The sequence below is a fragment of the Periplaneta americana genome, chromosome 6, assembly GCF_040183065.1.
Source record: "Periplaneta americana isolate PAMFEO1 chromosome 6, P.americana_PAMFEO1_priV1, whole genome shotgun sequence".
In the NCBI taxonomy this organism is placed as follows: Eukaryota; Metazoa; Arthropoda; class Insecta; order Blattodea; family Blattidae; genus Periplaneta; species Periplaneta americana.
In genome coordinates this window covers 7,146,584-7,171,147 of record NC_091122.1, presented here as the reverse complement: position 1 = coordinate 7,171,147, position 24,564 = coordinate 7,146,584, and the positions used below count along the sequence as shown (strand labels likewise).

The following is a 24,564-nucleotide window of genomic DNA, read 5'->3' as shown; positions in this document are numbered from 1 at the left end:
CAAATTGCAATTTATTACTGCAATCACTACGGAGAAAAGCCATTAGGACCAGGACAGACACGCAAAAGGAAATTTGAAGGAACTGCCTATGAGGCTTTGCGATATGATGGTGTAAACCACTGGCCAGCACCAACTGATAAGAAAAGACGATGCGCTTGTGAAACCTGCTCCACTATTGGTCGAACAATGTGCACAAAATGTGACATAGGACTGTGCCTCAAATGCTTCAAAACTTATCACACCAAGGAATAAATATCTGCATTTGACATAGTTACGTTACAGATAATGTGCAAAGTATGCTTGTCATGGATTATAATTATGATGTTATGATTTGTCAATATAAATTTCTGTGGTGTTGACTACACTCTGTAATTTAACATAAAATACATTAAATTTCCATAAACAGTTCTTGGGTTACGTACAAATTTAATAAATAGTGTAAAATGAATCATATTTATTTCACTACTTTTTTCTTCTCCTGTATAACCCAGCGTTGCCATATGGCAACAAGCTCTCCCTGCCCAACGACCCAACCTCAAGCTAAATTAAGACCATTTTTATATTTCTTATGTTACCCCAAGCTGATCTGTAACAAAAAATGTCACATTAAAAATAAAAATTATTCTGGGACATACCGGATTAAGCAATAAACCATTAGATTCAAACCATAAAGCATCTGTGATAGAGTATCGTTGTTGAGAGCATGTAATTGATTTAGAGCAGAGGAAGAACATAGGAAAGTAGTGTCGTCTGCATGCATAATTGTTATTGCTTTAATGAATTCTGGAAGGTCATTTATTGATAGCACCCTCCTAGCTATGAACTAATAAAGAATTTAATAGACATCAAGCGTTAATATTATCTGGTTAGTATCATAGCAACCAATCCTTAGAAAACTAAAGGAAGAGGGGGCTTTAGTTATCTCTCGAATATAGGCAGTACATAGCAGTAATCAAGAAATAAGAAAATTATCAATGGAGGAATTAACTGAAAGTTTAGAGAAAACTAAAAATGGCAAAGCAACTGGAGAAGATGGCATAAATTCCGAATTGTACAAATATTCCGGTGAAAAATGTCACATAAGATTATTAAATTTCTTTAATAATACATAATTTAGAAGCATACATACCTAACGGATGCACAAGCAGTATTGTCTTGCCTTTGTAAAAAAAAGGAGATAAACAGAACACAAGTAATTTGTTAATTTTATTGCTTATTCTGTTTCGTAAATGGGATAGACAGAATCGCCTTGTGGACGACAGATCTGCAAATAAAACACGATGGATTGCCTACATGTAACTATTTAATGTGAAGATATGTATGTAGGTATATATGTATTTATTCACACTGCAAATGGGTAAATACACTCAATAATTATTAAAAAATACAATTAGTAATAAATTAATAATAATAATGATGATAATAATAGGCAGTACATCTCATTTGACGTTATGTGTCACAAGAATAATTGTTTGTATACATCTGAAGTCTGATTAATGTAATATGTAGCTAGTCAGCGATGTACGCAATGGAGGGGGAAAGGATCTGGCCATACTACCCTATTATCTCCTGGCTTAGTCTCATGAGTGTTGTCTTATTGGTGTCACTTGTGAGGTTCAAACCTGTCTTCGGACTGTTGACTAAATGACAGCAACTAAACTCTGATCTCTCTGGTCCAGAAATTGTTGTTGGATATCGGATATAGAGAGTGAAAATTTCCAAAGAGAATAAGATTCGAATATATTAAACAGTTTATTGCACATTACAATTTATTGGTCTGTAATTTACAAAGAAGTTGACGCGGCCGCAAAATCTGTGAGTGTCGTTAGTAACAGAATTCAAAACGGCTCTCCCACAGGTATAATAGTGAGCTCGTGGATCTGAAACAATAAAGCAAGAAAAAGTGAAGATCAGAAAATTGACTGAGGTATTACGCAACTTCTGAACAGTCCACAAGTATCATAGAGGCGGAGTATGTTAAATAGTCGAGTTGTTCATGATGATATCAATGGTTGTGATGTTGATTATGGCGCTAGTGTCACACCTGTACGTGTGGAGGGGTCCCCAGAACGTACAGCACGGAATCCGCGATGTCCTTAGAGTCCAAGAAGGGCATTGTCTTGTATTCATCCATTTTGTTAAACGTAAGTCCCGATACTTCGATTATTTCTGTCTTCACAGCGCCGGGACTAATACTCTGGAACAAAGAATATTGTGAACCTATAAAATCAATATGGCTTGAAACGTTTATGCTATTCATGATTGTTATTATGTGAGCATGGTTTGAATTTTAAGGATGTTTTAGATTTAAAATAAAAGCTTGATATTTCTTTTTATTTCTGACTTCATACACCCCGCTTTTAAATTTAACAAGGCGAGGCCTTCTCGTTAACTACATCATAATCGCTTCCTCATTCCATGCGGCCTAGTCTGCAGACAACAATGCAATTGATAGTCGAAACGATTCACACATCAATATGACGCCTGTGAGTTCTTTAAAATTGTAATGAATAAAATTATAATGCCATTATAGAGAACAGGGGTCATTTGGAAATTTATACCACAAATTAAATAATTGAGAATTGGACTATGTTAAACAATTAATTAGTACTTCTGTCTTTACAATCCCCGCATTTATTAATCCCCCTATTTGTGTACGAATAATAATTTTAGGTTAAATTGAAATTAAGTCATCGTTATTGTTGAAATTGACTACATAGAGAGACGATATCCCATATAGTGATGGAGGAAATAAATTAAATACCGATATATTGATATTGCAATATATTGCAAACCTAATTTCGATAAATGGTATTATCGCAGAAAATATATCGATATATCGAACGATTTTCGAGATATCGCTATACCTTAAGCAAATTGCATTTTCAGGTTACATTTACTGTATTACAATAAAATTACTTAAATTTTAATATTTCTTTTTACCATTTAAATTAAAATCATAACAGTCAAAAGCATAAATGTAAAATTGTAACAATAAACAATACATTTTCAATACCATATGATGTATGCCCTAACCTAAATAAAAATTATGGTGGAGGCAAGGGAAAGAGTTAAGTGAACTCTACATGGTTGAGTATTTGATATTGGAACACGATTCAATTATTGTAATGTTATATAGGATTCAATCCAGGACACAGATATAATGCTGTTTTCTACCTAACAACGTAATCATTTTTAAATGTAAGTAAACAGAACTTGTAATTATTTTTAAATGTAAGTAAACCGTACTTAGAATATTATAAGTTTTAACAAACTTCACAGTTGATTTGATACAACCCTGGTATAGTAAGTTGCCATTGCAAGTTATTGTTACACTCCAACATTCCAAACAACAATGGTGATGATTATAGGGATAGAATTTTTATGCACTAAAAGATATAAGAAAACAGAATGTCAGTATTAGGTTGTGCATAGAAATCATAGACCTAAACAAATGTCACATCGGTATTAAATCCTTGTTTTTCTTTCCACGTCATAACATAGAAATACAAGTTTTGATACCCGTTTAGAGGTCAGACGGTTCCCTTTCAGGGTGGGAGTTGCTCTCCTGCCTTGGAGAACATTAATAACAGTACTAAAACAGTAGTAGATAAACCTCTCGTCTGTCTTACGTTCGAACACGCTGCATTTTGAATTTGGTGCTGCTGAAACAGTTTGAATTCGAATTCCAATCCAGCCAATTAGAACTAGGTATTGAGAGGGGTTGCACAATTATATAACTGTCCACGTTCAATAGCGCCATCTCTCGGTAACTATCGGAGTTGTCTAGTGTGGATTTTGTTGTTGTTGATAATGATAATCATTCCACAAAAAAAAAAAATCGATAAATTTATGAGAAAACCGATATCAAATTTTCGATATCGATATATCGCTATATCGAAACGAAAATATTGGTATTTAGTAAAAACCGATATATCGTGCCCATCTCTAATCCCAGATGGCTTGGTAGTTTCTTTCAGAAAATGCTGCGATGCACAAAGTGTCTTAAAATTATAGACAAATGGGAATAGATTTGCTAACATAATAAGTAAACCTATAGGTTGCGTACTCCACATGACTAATGGTCTAGCAGAAGAATAATCTGCGCTATTAGTGATCAAATTAAGCTCTTTAAATAAGAGAGGACTTACGGATGACATTGACGCCAACTCCTATAAGGGACAGTGTTGTAATATGTGTTTTTTACAAAGAGTGGCACAGAGAGAAAAGTTGCACTTAAAATAAAAGAATGTAAATATTCTGACAGGAAATACAAGAGAAGAAGAATAGTCGATTATAAATAGATAAGTAAATATGTACATAAGTAAATACACAAAAATTAATGAATAGGTAAAATAAACACATAGATAGATAGATAGATAGATAGATAGATAGATAGATAGATAGATAGATAGATAGATAGATAGATAGATAGATAGATAGATAGATAGATAGATAGATAGATAGATAGATAGATAGATAGATAGATAGATACAGTAGATAGATAGATAGATAGATAGATAGATAGATAGATAGATAGATAGATAGATAGATAGATAGATAGATAGATAGATAGATAGATAGATAGATAGATAGATAGATAGATAGATAGATAGATAGATAGATACAGTAGATAGATACAGTAGATAGATAGATAGATACAGTAGATAGATAGATAGATACAGTAGATAGATAGATAGATAGATAGATAGATAGATAGATAGATAGATAGATAGATAGATAGATAGATAGATAGATAGATAGATAGATAGATAGATAGATAGATAGATAGATAGATAGATAGATAGATAGATAGATAGATAGATAGATACAGTAGATAGATAGATAGATACAGTAGATAGATAGATAGATAGATACAGTAGATAGATAGATAGATAGATACAGTAGATAGATAGATAGATACAGTAGATAGATAGATAGATAGATAGATAGATAGATAGATAGATAGATAGATAGATAGATAGATAGATAGATAGATAGATAGATAGATAGATAGATAGATAGATAGATAGATAGATAGATAGATAGATAGATAGATAGATAGATAGATAGATAGATAGATAGATAGATAGATAGATAGATAGATAGATAGATAGATAGATAGATACAGTAGATAGATAGATAGATAGATACAGTAGATAGATAGATAGATACAGTAGATAGATACAGTAGATAGATAGATAGATACAGTAGATAGATAGATACAGTAGATAGATAGATAGATAGATAGATAGATAGATAGATAGATAGATAGATAGATAGATAGATAGATAGATAGATAGATAGATAGATTAGATTAGATTAGATTAGATTAGATTAGATTAGATTAGATAGATAGATAGATAGATAGATACAGTAGATAGATAGATAGATACAGTAGATAGATAGATAGATACAGTAGATAGATATAGATATAGATATAGATATAGATATAGAGATAGAGATAGAGATAGATATAAATAGATAGATAGATAGATAGATAGATAGATAGATAGATAGATAGATAGATAGATAGATACAGTAGATAGATAGATACAGTAGATAGATAGATACAGTAGATAGATAGATAGATAGATAGATAGATAGATAGATAGATAGATAGATAGATAGATAGATAGATAGATAGATAGATACAGTAGATAGATAGATAGATAGATACAGTAGATAGATAGATACAGTAGATAGATACAGTAGATAGATATAGATATAGATAGATAGATAGATAGATAGATAGATAGATAGACAGACAGACAGACAGACAGACAGACAGACAGACAGACAGACAGATAGATAGATAGATAGATAGATAGATAGATAGATAGATAGATAGATAGATAGATAGATAGATGAATAAATATACGTGTACAAAAAGGAGCATTTTCTGCCGACCTATGGAAAAATAACTAAAGAGAAGATTGGTGAAGTGCTTTGTATGGAGTGTGGCATTGTATGGGGAAAGAACATTAACATTACGACGAAGTGAAGAGAAGCGAATAAAAACATTTTGAAATGTGAATATGGAGAAGAATGGAACGTATGAAGTGGACAGACAGAATAAGAAATGAAGCTGTTTTGGAAAGAGTGGGTGAAGAAAGAATGATGCTGAAACTGATCATGAAGAGGAAAAGGAATTGGTTGGGTCACTGGCTGAGAAGAAACTGCCTACTGTAGGATGCACTGGAAGGAATGGTGAACGGGAGAAGAGTTCGGGGCAGAAGAAGATATCAGATGATAGACGACATTAAGATATATGGATCATATAAGGAAATGAAGAGGAAGGCAGAAAGTATGAAAGATTGGAGAAAGCTGGGTTTGCAGTGAACGACATGCCCTTGGGCAGAATACTGAACGAATGAATGAATGTATTATACTCGTATATGTTGGATGGATTGGAAAATTTCCGAACTGCGCTTTACAACGGTGCCGAGCGTTTCTTTTTGAAACTAATAATTTTTACGTTATTAATTTTTCTGCTAACGTTGAAGAATGTAATTTACATAATAATGATATCAATTTCAACACAGAACTGAGTAATATATTAACTCACTAACAAAATCTAAACCAAACCGATTGAGGTACCTCCAGCACCCCTCGGTGTACATTTCACTCCGCGATTACGTCTGAAGGGTTGCAATATTGAGCAGTCTTCTGACGGTCCCTAACACTACTAACAGTTCTGTAAGTTGTAGACGTACCAATTGCTTTTATACTTCAAGCTCTACATCTGTAAGAACAAAGCTATACTTACAGTGACTCGGATCTTGGACTTCTGCTTCACTAGCTCACAACGAAGACCTTCTGTGAGGGCTGTGACGGCGTGTTTCGAGGACGAATATAAGCAGAAGAAATCTAGCACTTTATGACCTGCAATACTGTAACAAGGGTCTTGTTATCTCTAGTTCGTAAACCCTGTAGTTAACAGCACATAAGTGCAGGCATGTCACTCACCTGTTGATGTGTATGATGTGGCCGTCGTCCACGCCTTTCTCCTTCATGGACTGCAGGGCCTCTTTGGTGCACATGCAGAGGGCCAGGACATTGAGGTCGTATATCTTCCTCCAGTTCTCCACAGGACCGTCTGTTGAACACAACTACTTGAAAAAATGCATAATGCGTTAAGAAACCGCAGAAAAGTCAATTTTGTGTGGATAACTGCTTACAATAAAATTAAACCTTAGAGTCAGTCTTGTTATGTGATGTTAACACAATATATGTTAACTATATATGGTTGCTAGGATACGAAATCGTGATAATACCAAAACTGGCATAAGAAAATCGCTCTTACTTTATGTTCATTATCTATACTAATAATAAATCTGTAGCTGAAAATTTTCTGGTAATTTTAGATTTTCCAAAAATAATTGGTCCTAACATATATAATTAACCACCCTGAAACCGAAAATCACTTTTTTGAAATTTTTGTTTTTATGTCTGTCTGTCTGGATGTTTGTTACCTTTTCACGCCATAATGGCTGAACCGATTTATATGAAAATTGGAATATAAATTAAGTTAGTTGTAACTTAGAGTTTTGGCTATATGGAATTCAAAATATTTTATTTAAAAGGACGGTTATATGGGAGTCTGAATTAAATAAATCGAAATATCTCGCTTATTATTGATTTTTGTGAAAAATGTTACATAACAAAAGTTTCTTTAAAAATAATTTCCGATAAGTTTTATTCTTTGAAACATTTTGATAGGACTGATATTTAATGAGATAAATGAGTTTCAAAATTGCCTTGGTCAACAACAATCGAAAGCTATGAATCATAGCCTACAGAGAATGTTTCTGTGTTTGTATGAAGTAATATCGGAAGCTAAATTAACCGATTTGTGTAATTAATTATTATTTCACCATTGGAAAGTGTAGTTTCTCTATATGGACATAATGCTATAATGTTATTACAGTAACTTCTGAGTGAATTGAGGACAGGTAAGATTAAAATAGCTTCTTATGCACAAACAACTTGATAGGCTATTCTGTGTATTCGTTTCCTGTATTTCTTAAAATAATGTTTATCTCAGAAAATTAACGAACAACGAGAGTGTATTGATTTAGTATGCAGTAATAATATGTTAGCTTAGCATTCCATTATTTTATAATCCAAATTTTAACTATGCTCAATTGAATCGTGTTAAAATACATAAAATACATATGCATTAAATGCAATGCAAAAAATTTGGTAATGAGCCAAGCAGATTATGTTGCGCTGTTGTAAAATAAAATTTGTTCCTCCTGAGATTCAAGAGCCCCCATTACAAATTAAAAACTTACTTATCGGTGTACATCAGTTATCAACACATTTTTTATATAATATAATATAATATAATATAATATAATATAATATAATATAATATAATATAATATAAGTTATTTAAGTTATTTGAAGGGTTCAGAACCATAGTGGGCCAAGCGCCATTTACTGAATACGTAGAAAACAAGGGTTAAAATTAAGTTATTATCATAATTCAATGGAAACATATAGCAAGTAAAATAAAGTATACACATTAAATGTAAATGATATGTCAGTCTTTATTAAAGTATGGTTGCATGTAATAAAAATTAAGAAACGTATTAAAGGAATTGTCATTGCACCAAATGAGTGTCTCTGGACCAAAATGATCGCATTTTAATTATTTAAATACAATTTAAATTAAGTAACATATTAAACGATTTATCCTTCTATCAAACACGAATGTACCCTGGATCAAATGTCCTATTTTAATTATGTAATTACTTTATATTTATTTCTAACGGGTGCAGCGAAGCGCACGGGTACGGCTAGTTAATTATAAAGTCAGTAGCTTAAAACGTACCATGAGAAAGTATATGTATATTTTATGGTAATATATGCTTCTTCCGTTAACTAATTTGTACTCAATTCAAAATTCAAATTTAATTTGTACTCGCCGCTGTGGCTCTGAGGTTTCTTGCGCGCTATCATTCAAGAGGTCCGAGATACGATTCCCGGCGCAGGCAGTGGAAGAAATTTATGTTCCGTCTACGATACTGTGTCCGTTTCCATGTGATTGTCCTGTGATATCTTTGCGGTGACCCGCAATGAGTAGAAGTCTGGTGTGGATTGAGAGACAAAATCCACCCTCCCCCACACCGCAATGATCTGTAAGTCGGTACTACAGAGAAGCTAGAACGGATATAAAAATAACTAGCACATCACATTTCAAGTTCTTTTCGTAAATTATGAATACCTATGAGTGTGTTGAAAGAGGCAACTCCAGCATTGTTGACCAGAATGTCGGTTCCTCCAAGGTTATCCTTCACCCATTTGAACGCTTCCTTAACGTCTTCCTCTTTGGTGACGTCACATTTTATTGGGTGCAGCTTCCCTGGGGCTGACTTCAGAGAATTCGCCAACTCCTGCGAAAATTAATCCGTAATTAGGAATTTGCGCGGTAGGATGTAATTCAATTTGGTATTCCCAAGAAACTAGTTCGATTAATTAAAATGTGTCTCAGTGAAACGTACAGCAGAGTCCGTATAGGTCAGTTTCTGTCAGATGCGTTTCCAATTCACTGCGGGTTAAAGCAAGGAGATGCACTATCACCTTTACTTTTTAACTTTGCTCTAGAGTATGCCATTAGGAAAGTCCAGGACAACAGAGAGGGCTTGGAATTGAACGGGTTACACCAGCTGCTTGTCTATGCGGATGACGTGAATATGTTAGGAGGAAATCCACAAACGATTAGGGAAAACACGGGAATTTTACTGGAAGCAAGTAAAGAGATAGGTTTGGAAGTAAATCCCGAAAAGACAAAGTACTTGATTATGTCTGGTGACGAGAATATTGTACGAAATGGAAATATAAAAATTGGAGATTTATCTTTCGAAGAGGTGGAAAAATTCCAATATCTTGGAGCAACAATAACAAATATAAATTATACTCGGGAGGTAATTAAACACAGAATAAATATGGGAAATGCGTGTTATTATTCAGTTAAGAAGCTTTTATCATCCAGTCTGCTGTCAAAAAATCTGAAAGTTAGAATTTATAAAACAGTTATATTACCGTCAGGCAATGAACCTCCGGGTTCCTTAAATGCCAGTAAGTAAGTAAGTAAGTAAGTATGTAAGTAACGATGTAATTCCTTCATCGATGAAATTTGAAATTTAAGATACAATTCTGTGTGAAAGTTTCCTGCTACTGTTCAGTATTCTTTGTACTTACCGTTGCATCTTTGCTGCGATTTGTTCACAATATTATATTTACTTAGAAATGGCTTTTAAGGAACCCGAAGGTTCATTGCCGCCCTCACATAAGCCCGCCATTGGTCCCTATCCTGTGCAAGATTAATCCAGTCTCTACCATCATATCCCACCTCTCTCAAATCCATTTTAATATTCACCCATCTACGTCTTGGACTCCCTAAAGGTCGTTTTCCCTCCGGCCTCCCAACTAACACTCTATATGCATTTCTGGATTCGCCCATACGTGCTACATGCCCTGCCCATCTCGAACGTCTTGATTTAATGTTCCTAATCATGTCAGGTGAAGAATACAATACGTGAAGTTCTGCGTTATGTAACTTTCTCCTGTAACTTCATCCCTCTTTGCCCCAGATATTTTCCTAAGCACCTTATTCTCAAATACCCTTAATCTCTATTCCTCTCTGAAAGTGAGAGTCCAAGTGTCACAACCATACAGAACAACCGGTAATATAACTGTTTTATAAATACTAACTTACAGATTTTTTGACAGCAGACTGGATGACAAAAGCTTCTCAACCGAATAATAACAGGCATTTCCTATTCCAAGTGCCAAATCTCATAACCTTATTCCTTTGCTGTGGTCGTGCCAAAGAATCAGTTCCATTCCGAAACTTATTGTAGGAATTCGAAACAAGCTATTTTTTTCGGTGATGGGTTGTTAGCCCTTCGCCCAACCCCCAAGCTGGAGGACCACCTTTTATCGGCTGTCCACGACTGCTTATTGAATATATTCGCAGCTACCCTCCATATCTGGAGGCCGTCTCCTCTATTTACAATATTATATTGACATTTAAAATTAATATAATAATCAATGTATCCAATTAAAATAAAAGAAGCTCATTTTAATAACAAGGGAACGTTCTAAAACTATCCGAATCCTCTCTTGAAGTTTTGTACACAGGCAGTGTAAAATGAAGGTTCAACTCCAAGAATTAGCTGCAAGCACGAAATGCAAAGTACAACAAGTAGCATCCGAAAATTGATCGAAGTTTACATATGAGTAACCTTTCTGTCTGTTTTTCAGTGACATAATTTGAGAATTTCTTGACGCAGCAGTAGTTGTACACAAAGATACGATCGCAATACCTAACTCCGTTTCCAAAACAAGTCGCTCACATACACAAAATCCAATCGTGTCACATTATTTTAGTCATTGCTTTTAATTTTCTCATTTTTCGTGCACACTCACTTTAAGTCCACTTCTGTTTTGGTCATAAGAAATTCTTACCTGCATTCTCTCCTCCCTACGTGCCAGTCCGACGACTTTGAGTCCTTTCTTGACCAGTTCCTGGGCGATGGCTGCTCCTATACCGGCACTGGCCCCCGTCACCACGGCAACGCGTCCTGACCAACGTTCCATTTCTTTTGTTTTAATGTGAACTGAAAATGGAGAATATAATAAGTTATAATTACAAAATCTGGCATTTTCCAACACTTATACCGATAGTAACAGAAGGAGGTCCCAATTTCTGGGAAAAAGAATCTGAGTAGTATATTTCCTTTGGGGAGAGTGTAAAACTGTGGGTCCCAACTAACACTCTATATAGATTACTGGATTCGCTCATACGTGCTACATGCCCTGCCCGTCTCAAACGTCTGGATTTAATGTTCCTAATAATGTCAGGAGAAGAATACAATGCTTGCAGTTCTTTGTTGTGTAACTTCATCCCTCTTAGCCCCAAATATTTTCCTAAGCACTTTATTTTCAAACACCCTTATCCCTGTTCCTCTCTCAAAGTGACAGTCCAAGTTTCACAACCATACAGAACAACCGGTAATATAACTGTTTTATAAATTCTAACTTTCAGATTTTTTGACAGCAGACTAGATGACAAAAGCTTCTCAACTGAACAATAACAGGCATGTACCATATTTATTTTACGTTTAATTTCCTCCCGAGTGTCGTTTATATTTGTTACTGTTGCTCCAACATATTGGAATTTTTCCACATCTTCGAAAGATAAATCTCCAATTTTTATGTTTCCATTTCGTACAATATTCTGGTCACGAGACATACTCATATACTTTGTCTTTTCGGGATTTACTTCCAAACCTATCGCTTTACTTATTTCAACTAAAATTTCCGTGTTTTCCCTAATCGTTTGTGGATTTTCTCGTAACATATTCACGTCATCCTCATAGGCAGGAAGCTGATGTAACCCGTTGAATTCCAAACCCTCTGTGTTATCCTGAACTTTCCTAATGGCATATTCTAGAGCGAAGTTAAAAAGTAAAGGTGATAGTGCATCTCCTTGTTTTAGCCCGCAGTGAATCGGAAAAGCATCTGGCAGAAACTGGCCTGTACGGACTCTGCTGTAAGTTTCACTGAGAGACATTTTAATTAATCGAACTAGTTTCTTGGGAGTACCAAATTGAATAAGAATATAATGTAAAACTTCACTCCTAATCGAGTCATATGCCTTTTAGAAATCAACCAATAACTTGTATGTACTGTGCCCATTTTTGCTCCAATGTCTATTATTATTATTATTATTATTATTATTATTATTATTATTATTATTATTATTATTATTATTGCCGATTGCCAAACTCTTCAAAATGATATTAACTCTATTGAACTTTGGTCTGACAATAATGGAATGAAAATTAATGAAACAAAAACTTTTGTCATTTCGTACTCACAAAAAACTACTTCCATAAAATTTAATTATTCTCTTAACAACGTCTGTATTATTAGGAAAAATTCTATTAAAGATCTTGGTGTACTAGTCGATTCTAAATTATACTTTCACGATCATGTTCAATATATTTATAATCATTGAATAAGAATGCTTGGTTTAATAAGGTCTATAACTTATTCTTTTTCTACTCCAGAGTCACTATTAATTCTATACTTTACTTTGGTTCGCTCTAAACTTGAATATGCATCTGTAGCCTGGAATTCCATTACTTCAACAGATTCGGTTAAATTGGAAAATATTCAAAGAAAATTTATTTCCTTATGTGCTTTTCGATATATACCCAATTCCACTGACTTTAACTATGATATTACCTGTAAATATTTTAACTGTTGTAGCCTTTATTCTAGACGTCAAAATCTTGATTATCAATTTCTTTGCAAAGTTATCAAGGGTGATATTAATTGTGAGTCTATCATAAACAATATCAGCCTTCGTATTCCTACAAAAGGTTTAAGATTTCAAAAAATTGTTTATAACAGAAATTCTAAATCACTTTCTCCAGTCTGTAGATGCATAGAATATGCCAATTTGCATGGGCACAATTTAGATCCTTTTAAGGTATAGTTTCGTTTTGATTATTAGTATTTACTGTTCTTGTTATCTATTTTATTTATGTATGTTTTTGTTTATTTAAGATATTATTTATTTGTTTTTGCACCTTTGTAACTTCTGTTTGTGTATTGTGCTGTACTATAATTGGCCTCTGGCTGTTGTTCAGCACACAAATATTAATAATAAATAATAAATAAATAAATACATATTATTATGCGGACTTAATGCTAAAAATATATCTTGAGATCTCAAAGTAAATAACACATCTTCAGCACTCGTATCACAGATACTGCCCTGAATTTTAGAGCAAAGGTGAAATGATAATTAATCGCAACTAAATCACTTGGTTTCAACATATGTAAATCTCTAATACAAGTAGTTTTCATAAGTGAAGCACCAATAGTGTTGAAGTATTCTCACCAAATTGCGTTTTTCTCCTCTGATCAGTCACCTTGCTACAGCTTCACTGTGGACTGTCACTGTTACTGTCAGATACGCAGTTTGTCGGTATAAGAGGTCGAGCATGGTGGGATTATAGTAATTGTGAAGACAAATGCCGGACGACTTCCGTCCTGTTCTGCGCATATCGTCTCGATTACAGAAGTGCTATAGGAAGCAATTCTATACAACTATACTATACTGGCACAGATACGTAGACGACATACTCATACTATACAAAGAAAACAAAAGACAAATACACAAACTACTTACTTACTTATTTACTTAAAATGGCTTTTAAGGAAACCGAAGGTTCATTGCCGCCCTCACATATGCCCACCATCGGTCCCTATCCTGTGCAAGATTAATCCAGTCTCTATCATCATATCCCATCTCGATTCGCCCATACGTGCTACATGTCCTGTCCATCTCAAACGTCTGGATTTAATGTTCCTAATTATGTCAGGTGAAGAATACAATGCGTGCAGCTCTGCGTTGTGTAACTTTCTCCATTCTCCTGTAACTTCATCCCGCTTAGCCCCAAATATTTTCCTAAGCACCTTATTCTCAAATACCTTTAACCTATGTTCCTCTCTCAGAGTGAGAGTCCAAGTTTCATAACCATACCGAACAACCGGTAATATAACTGTTTTATAAATTCTAACTTTCAGATTTTTTGACAGCAGACTGGATGATAAGAGCTTCTCAACCGAATAATAACAGGCATTTCCCATATTTATTCTGCGTTTAATTTCCTCCCAAGTGTCATTTATATTTGTTACTGTTGCTCCAAGATATTTGAATTTTTCCACCTCTTCGAAGGATAAATCTCCAATTTTTATATTTCCATTTCGTACAATATTCTGGTCACGAGACATAATCATATACTTTGTCTTTTCGGGATTTACTTCCAAACCGATCGCTTTACTTGCTTCAAGTAAAATTTCCGTGTTTTCCCTAATCGTTTGTGGATTTTCTCCTAACATATTCACGTCATCCGCATAGATAAGAAGCTGATGTAACCCGTTCAATTCCAAACCCTGCCTGTTATCCTGAACTTTCCTAATGGGATATTCTAGAGCGAAGTTAAAAAGTAAAGGTGATAGTGCATCTCCCTGCTTTAGCCCGCAGTGAATTGGAAAAGCATCAGATAGAAACTGGCCTATACGGACTCTGCTGTAAGTTTCACTGAGACACATTTTAATTAATCGAACTAGTTTCTTGGGAATACCAAATTCAATAAGAATATTATATAATACTTCCCTCTTTACCGAGTCATATGCTTTTTTGAAATCTATACACAAACTACACCAATACATAAACAAATTACACCAAAAACTTCAATACACACTGGAACTTGAAAACAATATCTCCATAAATTTCCTAGACATCACCACAACAAAAATCGACAACAAGCACACCTTCAAAATATACAGAAAACCAACCACCACCACCACCACCACACACATACACAACACATCTAACCACCCCATACAACACAAATATGCTGCATTCAGACAATGGTACACAGATTACTCAACATACCCATGAGCCACTTGAGAAGATTAACTCCGTACGTAGATGAAATTATTGGGGATCATCAGTGTGGTTTCAGGCGTAATAGATCGACTATTGATCAGATTTTTTGTATTCGACAGATATTGGAGAAAAAATGGGAGTATAAGGGTACAGTACATAAGTTATTCATAGATTTAAAAAAGGCGCATGACTCGGCTAAGAGAGAAGTTTTTATATAATATTCTTATTGAATTTGGTATTCCCAAGAAACTAGTTCGATTAATTAAAATGTTCTTAGTGAAACTTACAGCAGAGTCCGTATAGGTCAGTTTCTATCTGATGCTTTTCCAATTCACTGCGGGCTAAAGCAGGGAGATGCACTATCACCTTTACTTTTTAACTTCGCTCTAGAATATGCCATTAGGAAAGTTCAGGATAACACAGAGGGTTTGGAATTGAACGGTTTACATCAGCTTCTTGTCTATGAGGATGACGTGAATATGTTAGGAGAAAATCCACAAACGATTAGGGAAAACGCGGAAATTCTACTTGAAGCAAGTAAAGAGATAGGGTTGGAAGTAAATCCCGAAAAGACTAAGTATATGATTATGTCTCGTGATCAGAATATTGTACGAAATGGAACTATAAAAATTGGAGATTTACCCTTCGAAGAGGTGGAAAAATTCCAATATCTTGGAGCAACAGTAATAAATGTAAATGACACTCGGGAGGAAATTAAACGCAAAATAAATATAGGAAATGCCAGTTATTACCCGCTTGAGAATCTTTTGTCATCTAGTCTGCTGTCAAAAAATCTGAAAGTTAGAATTTATAAAACAGTTATATTGCTGGTTGTTCTGTATGGCTGTGAAACTTGAACTCTCACTCTGAGAGAGGAACAGAGATTGAGGGTTTTTGAGAATAAGGTTCTTAGGAAAATATTTGGGGCTAAGAGGGATGAAGTTACAGGAGAATGGAGAAAGTTACACAACGCAGAGCTGCACGCATTGTATCCTTCACCTGACATAATTAGGAACATTAAATCCAGACGTTTGAGATGGGCAGGGCATGTGGCACGTATGGGCGAATCCAGAAATGCATATAGAGTATTAGTTGGGAGGCCAGAGGGGAAAAGACCTTTGGGGAGGCCGAGACGTAGGTGGAAATATAATATTAAAATGGATTTGAGGGAGGTGGGATATGATGGTAGGGACTGGATTAATCTTGCTCAGGATAGGGACCAATGGCGGGCTTATGTGAGGGCGGCAATGAACCTCCGGGTTCCTTAAAAGCCAGTAAGTAAGTACCCATGAGCCAACAACACTACAATGAAGAAGTGAACACGATCAAATACATAGCACAAGAAAACGGATACAATCCAAACATAATAGACAACATCATAAGAAAGACAAAACAAAAACTTAACAAACACAAAAACACGCAAAACACAACACAAACATAAGAACACAAGAAATGCATCACACTAACATATGAAAACAAAAGTACACATAAGATCGCATCTTCATTCAGAAAGCAGAAATACAACATAACATACAGAACAGAAAACACACTACAAAGACATCTCAACACACAAAAAACACAAACAAATAAATACGACCACACAGGTGTATACAAACTCACATGTAATAGTTGCGATAAGTTCTACATAGGATAGACAGGCAGATCTTTCCAAACACGCTACAAAGAACACATTAAAGCAATAACGAGGGGACACAATACATCTACATACGCCGATCACATAACCATTGCTAACCACACATACAATAACATAAATACAGACATGGAAATCCTACACATACAACCCAAAAACCAAAAACTCAACACACTAGAACAATATGAAATATACAGAACACGCTAAAACATACCCCGATCAAATTCTCAACACACAGATCAATTTCAGTACACACACACTATTTGACTCCATTCTTCAACACCTTTCAACAATCAAACACACCCACATAACAGGCAGAGAAGTTCGAGATGACGCCGAGATCTAGTAGGCTCTGAGGATGGTGTGATGAAGCACTGAAACAGCTGTAAGTCGGACAAATCTTACATAATTAACACGAGTAAGTCCGCTAGTTAATCAATTAATTATATTCAAGTGTTAAAAGTAGTGTACGCAAGATTCAAAATGGATATACAACGTCTTTGATAGAAAGCAGTAGCTTATGCGATATTTCGCGCTCCCTTAAATATGTATTATATCACGACGTAAATCCTACGATAGTCAATCAATCGCACTGTAATTTTTTTAAAATTGATAGCCCAATGTCTAAGGAAATTATAGAAAAAAATTTGAAGTGAAAGTCTTTTTTGATAAGTGACAAAAAAATACCAACCTCGATGTAATCTGTTCAGACATTCACACCTTCAAAAGTTGGTAAGCGGGAAACTTTTTTATTTTTTACTTTAGTTCGGGGTCAAAGCGACAGAAATGTTTAGAAAGGACAGAAATTACTTTTAAAATTGATCACTACTCAAAATCTTTACTGGTTTCCGGGTTACGGCGAATTAAACAAAGGAACGCTTTCGTTTGGCGTATGACTCACGACTCAAACGTTTGTTCTGTAAAATTTATATGGAACCTTTCAACGCATGAAAAACTGTTGTTGTATGGATGGTATTAAATAGTATTTTAATATAGTAGAAAATTAGGCTCCAAGATGGTTAATACTTTACATAATTAGGCTGTATTGTATAGCAACTATATAAAAAAAAACAGTATATAAGGTAATGATAGGAACTATAAAAAACTACACTTTGTATTGATGTGTAAGTTGTAATTGTTACAGAACAATCCTTATTGTATTGTAGGCATGTTACAATGTAAAATGATACAGGCCTACATGGTTTACAACAAATTAGCCTATATTTTATAGGAACGAAAATTATAAATTACGAATTAATCAAGTTTCTAGTACGATATATTTAATGATACAAGACAATAATAATAATAATAATAATAATAATAAATAATAATCATCACAAAGATAATCCAAATGATAATTGTTACGATAGTGATAATAATAATAATTAATAATAATAATACTTACTTACTTACTTACAAATGGCTTTTAAGGAACCCGAAGGTTCATTGCCGCCCTCACATAAGCCCGCCATCGGTCCCTATCCTGTGCAAGATTAAGCCAGTCTCTATCATCATACCCCACCTCCCTCAAATCCATTTTAATATTATCCTCCCATCTACGTCTCGGCCTCCCTAAAGGTCTTTTCCCCTCCGGTCTCCCAACTAACACTCTATATGCATTTCTGGATTCGCCCATACGTGCTACATGCCCTGCCCATCTCAAACGTCTGGATTTCAAGTTCCTAATTATGTCAGGTGAAGAATACAATGCGTGCAGTTCTGTGTTGTGTAACTTTCTCCATTCTCCTGTAACTTCATCCCGCTTAGCCCCAAATATTTTCCTAAGCACCTTATTCTCAAACACCCTTAACCTATGTTCCTCTCTCAGAGTGAGAGTCCAAGTTTCACAGCCATATAGAATAACCGGTAATATAACTGTTTTATAAATTCTAACTTTCAGATTTTTGGACAGCAGACTGGATGATAAGAGCTTCTCAACCGAATAATAACACGCATTTCCCATATTTATTCTGCGTTTAATTTCCTCCCGAGTGTCATTTACATTTGTTTCTGTTGCTCCAAGATATTTGAATTTTTCCACCTCTTCGAAGGATAAATCTCCAATATTTATATTTCCATTTCGTACAATATTCCCGTCACGAGACATAATCATATACTTTGTCTTTTCGGGATTTACTTCCAAACCGATCGCTTTACTTGCTTCAAGTAAAATTTCCGTGTTTTCCCTAACCGTTTGTGTATTTTCTCCTAACATATTCACGTCATCTGCATAGACAAGAAGCTGATGTAGCCCGTTCAATTCCAAACCCTGCCTGTTATCCTGAACTTTCCTAATGGCATATTCTAAAGCGAAGTTAAAAAGTAAAGGTGATAGTGCATCTCCCTGCTTTAGCCCGCAGTGAATTGGAAAAGGATCAGATAGAAACTGACCTATACGGACTCTGCTGTATGTTTCACTGAGACACATTTTAATTAATCGAACTAGTTTCTTGGGAATACCAAATTCAATAAGAATATCATATAATACTTCCCTCTTAACCGAGTCATATGCCTTTTTGAAATCTATGAATAACTGATGTACTGTACCCTTATACTCCCATTTTTTCTCCATTATCTGCCGAATACAAAAAATCTGATCAATAGTCGATCTATTACGCCGAAAACCGCACTGATGATCCCCAATAATTTCATCTACGTACGGAGTTAATCTCCTCAAAAGAATATTGGACAAAATTTTGTACGACGTCAACAAAAGTGATATTCCTCGAAAGTTACCACAGTTGGTTTTGTCCCCCTTTTTAAAAATAGGTACAATTATGGACTCCTTCCATTGTTCTGGTACAATTTCCTTTTCCCAAATAGCAAGTACAAGTTTATAAATTTCGCTATATAATGCACTTCCACCCTCTTGTATTAATTCTGCTGGAATTTGATCGATACCTGGAGACTTGTACTTTTTCAGATTTTCTATCGCAATTTCGACTTCTGAAATCGTGGGTTCGGGTATAAATGGCTCAGCAGTTTGTATTTCAATATCGTCCCGATCATTTCTATTTGGCCTATGTACATTTAGTAGTTGCGCAAAATAGTTTTTCCATCTGTTTAGGATTGATGAAGAGTCTGCAAGCAAGTCACCATTCTCATCCTTGATCACGTTTACCCTTGGCTGATATCCGTTCTTAAATTCCTTTATACCCTTATATAAATCTCGAATGTTTTTATTCTTACTATTTGTTTCTACCTCATTCAGTTTTTCCTTCAAGTAACCTCTCTTTTTATTCCTAAGTGTACGACTTGCTTCCCGTCTTTCATTGAAATAATTATCTCTATTCTCCTCACCTGGATCCTGTAAGAATTTCAATTTTGCCTGTTTCCTTCTTTCTACTACCATGCAACAATCTTCATCAAACCACGGTTTCTTTTTCTTAGTTTCATAATAACCTATGCTCTGCTCAGCTGCAATTTTGATACTATCTCTGATATTTTCCCACACGCTATTAACATCTAATTCTTTCTCAACTTCGTCGGAACTTTCTAAAGTGGCAAACCTATTCGAAATTTCGACCTGATAATTTTGCTTAGCTTCCTCGTCCTTTAATTTCAAAATATTGAATTTAGTAATATTAACTTGTTGCTCTACTCGCTTGGCTACTGATAATCTTTCTCTTAATTCTCCAATCACCAAATAATGGTCAGAATTACAGTCTGCACCTCTGAAAGTTCGAATATCTACTATACTAGTATGTCTCCGTTTATCTATCAAGATGTGATCTATTTGGTTGTGTGTCAATCCATCTGGAGAAGTCCAAGTATATTTATGTATATCCTTATGGGGGAATGTTGTACTTTTGACAATTAAATTTTTCGATGTGGCAAAGTTGACTAATCTAACTCCATTGTCACTACTAATTGCGTGTAGGCTCTCTTTTCCAATAGTTGGTCTAAAAATATCCTCCCGTCCTACTTTAGCATTGAAATCCCCCAATAAAATTTTCATATGATATCTAGGGAACTGATCAAAAGTATGTTCCAATTCCTCATAGAAGCTATCCTTTATATAGTCGTCTTTCTCTTCTGTTGGGGCGTGAGCATTTATAACTATGATGTCGTACCATCTACCCTTAAGTACTAAATATGATAACCTGTCACTGATAAATTCGATCACCAATTAGGAACAGGATTCTTTGTACATAAATAATAATAATAATAATAATAATAATAATAATAATAATGATTACATAATGACAGTAATGGAATAATAACGATGATAATGATAAGTATGATAATAATGATGAGAATGATTATACTAAAGATGGAGTAGTAATTACTAATAATAGTAATGATGATGATGATGATGATAATAATTTATTTATTTATTTATTTATTTATTTTATTTATTATTAATATTTGTGTGCTGAACAACAGCCAGAGGCCAATTATAGTTCAGCACAATACACAAACAGAAGATACAAAGGTGCAAAACAAAAATAAATAATATCATAAATAACAAAAACATACATGAATACAATTGAGTACAAACAGTAAAAACTAATAATCAAAACGAAACTAAACCTTAAAAGGATCTAAATTGTGCCCATGCAAATTGGCATATTTTATGCATCTACAGACTGGAGAAAGTGATTTTGAATTTCGGTTATAAAATTTTTTTTGAAATCTTAAACCTTTTGTAGGAATACGAAGGCTGATATTGTTTATGATAGACTCACAATCAATATCACCCTTGATAACTTTGCAAAAAAATTGATAATCAAGATTTAGACGTCTAGCATAAAGGCTACAACAGTTAAAATATTTACAGGTAATCTCATAGTTAAAGTCAGTGGAATTGGGTATATATCGAAAAGCACATAAGGAAATAAATTTTCTTTGAATATTTTCCAATTTAACCGAATCGGTTGAAGTAATGGAATTCCAGGCTACAGATGCATATTCAAGTTTAGAGCGGACCAAAGTAAAGTATAGAATTAATAGTGACTCAGGAGTAGAAAAAGAATAGGTTATAGACCTTATTAAACCAAGCATTCTTATTGAATGATTATAAATATATTGAACATGATCGTGAAAGTATAATTTAGAATCGAGTAGTACACCAAGATCTTTTATAGAATTTTTCCTAATAATACAGGCGTTATTAAGAGAATAATTAAATTTTATGGAAGTAGTTTTTCGAGAGTACGAAATGACAAAAGTTTTTGTTTCATTAATTTTCATTCCATTAATGTCAGACCAAAGTTCAATGGAGTTAATATCATTTTGAAGAGTTTGGCAATCGGCAGAACTATTTATTGAGCGAAAGATTTTGAGATCATCAGCAAATAACAGGTAGTTTGAACTTATTCTTTTACATATGTCATCAATAAATAATAAAAATAATAGAGGGCCCAATGTAGATCCTTGGGGAACTCCACATAAACAATTAAATGGGTCCGAGAGAGAATCACCAAGACGAACACAACATTGTCTATTAGTTAAATAGTTTTCAAACCAGCTCACGTAGTTAGAAGAGAGACCAAAGTTTTTTAATTTATTTATCAGAATATTGTGAGGTACAACATCAAACGCTTTGCTAAAGTCGATATAAATTGAGTCAATTTGACCTTGGGTTTCAACAACAGGCATAACAAGATTAAGGTAGGATACTAAGTTTGTAGTTGTTGATTTACCTTTAGTAAAACCATGTTGTGCTGAATTAATTTTATTCTTAACATAAAATGAAACATGTTTGTGGATTATTTTTTCAAAAATTTTTGAGAAATTGTTTAATATTGAAATAGGTCTATAATTGGAAACAACATTTTTTTTACCATTCTTAAAGATAGGAATAACGGATGCTTCTTTCCAAAGCATAGGGTATGTACCGGTTAATAAACTTAAATTAAATATAAAGGTTAAAACGGGTATTAGAATATTAGAACATCCCTTAATAATAAAATTAGGAATGCCATCAGTGCCCTTTGATTTATTAGGTTTAAGCTTTTTTATGGCTAATGAAACGTCTTCAACTGTAATTTTAGGTAAGGATAAGAAGTCAGTAGAATTATACTCCAACAAACAGAGATTAGAATTAGGCTGTTTTTGAATCGATTTGAATTGATTAGCAAATGCATTAGCAATTTCTTGCTGATCAGTAATGTGAATCCCATTTATTAATAATTCGGTGGGATAATTATTGGATTTACGAAAAGATTCTACGTATTTCCAAAATTTATTAGGTTCATTCTTCAAATTTTCGTCAATGGATTGTAACCATTTAAATTTGTCAGATTTAATCATAGCTTTAACTTGTTTTCTGTAATTGGAAAAAATTTGATAATGGTGATCAGTTTTGAATTTCTTAAAATTTCTATGTGCTTTGTTATTTTTCCTAATAAGTATACGCAAGGTATTTGAAAACCATTTAGGATAGTGCGATTTTTTTACGAAAGTGACAGGAACAGCAAGAGAAATAGCTTTGTTCATAATCTGGGATAACGCGTTAGCAGCAACGTTAACATCGGTAGTTTGATATATGGAATTCCAATCATGATTGTATAGAGTGGAATAGAGTTTCAAGTAATCACCTTGAGAATAATTTATGAAGGTACTAGATTGGCAGTGATCAGGTAGCGACAAATACACTTCAAGATTAATGGAGATAGATGGATGATAAGAATCCTCCAAAACTAGAGAATGATTGGCTAGTTTTACTGTACTATTAATAATATTAGTAAAGACAAGATCAAGTAGATTTTTATTTGAGACAGTAAAATTAATTTGGTTTAATCCCAGAAGGCAAGACGAGGAATATAAATCACTGGACTTAATTTTAGAGTAGTAATGATAATAGAGTAGTAATAATAATAATAATAATAATAATAATTGATATATTTACGATAGTGATAATGATGAAATAATAATAATGATGATAACAATGATGATAAAATGACGATATTAATAAAGGTGATAATGATAATATAATCATAACAATAATAACAATAAAAATAACAATGATAGTAGTAGTAGTAGTAGTAGTAGTAATATTAATAATAATATAATATAATATTATTATAATTAATAACTGGAAGGATGGTGAACGGAAGAAGAGTTTGAGGCAGAAGGAGATATCAGATGATAGACGACATTAAGATATATGGATCATATGAGGAGAGTAACAGGAAGACAGAAAATAGAAAAGATTGGAGAATGCTGGGTTTGCAGTGAAGGATCTGTCCATGGACAGAACACCTATGTATGTATGTATGTATGTACGAGGCGCATCCAGAAAGTAAGTTTTCCGATTTTTTCCCCTTGAAAGTAAACGTAATTAGCCGTGTCAATTGCGCATGCGTAACAGATCTATGACGTATCAATCATATGCCAGCCGGACAGGTCCCGCCTGGTGCCAGTAGCGTGGCAGCAGTGGTGCGAAATGGAAGCTCTTATTCCTTCTCCCGCCGCCTGCGAGGTTCCG

General features: G+C 34.1%; 1 protein-coding gene across 1 annotated transcript; it reads right to left on the bottom strand.

Moving 5' to 3' along the window:
• Window positions 1-1,739: 1,739 nt before the first annotated feature.
• Window positions 1,740-14,011, bottom strand: LOC138700960 (farnesol dehydrogenase-like). Its single transcript, XM_069827412.1, has 7 exons — window positions 13,925-14,011; window positions 11,479-11,630; window positions 9,233-9,401; window positions 6,970-7,099; window positions 6,770-6,893; window positions 2,045-2,197; window positions 1,740-1,880 (listed from the first exon to the last, which is right to left on the bottom strand). Exons 2-7 carry the CDS (start codon window positions 11,608-11,610, stop codon window positions 1,839-1,841), a joined length of 750 nt encoding a protein of 249 aa, XP_069683513.1. The 5' UTR covers window positions 11,611-11,630; window positions 13,925-14,011; the 3' UTR covers window positions 1,740-1,838.
• Window positions 14,012-24,564: the final 10,553 nt, after the last annotated feature.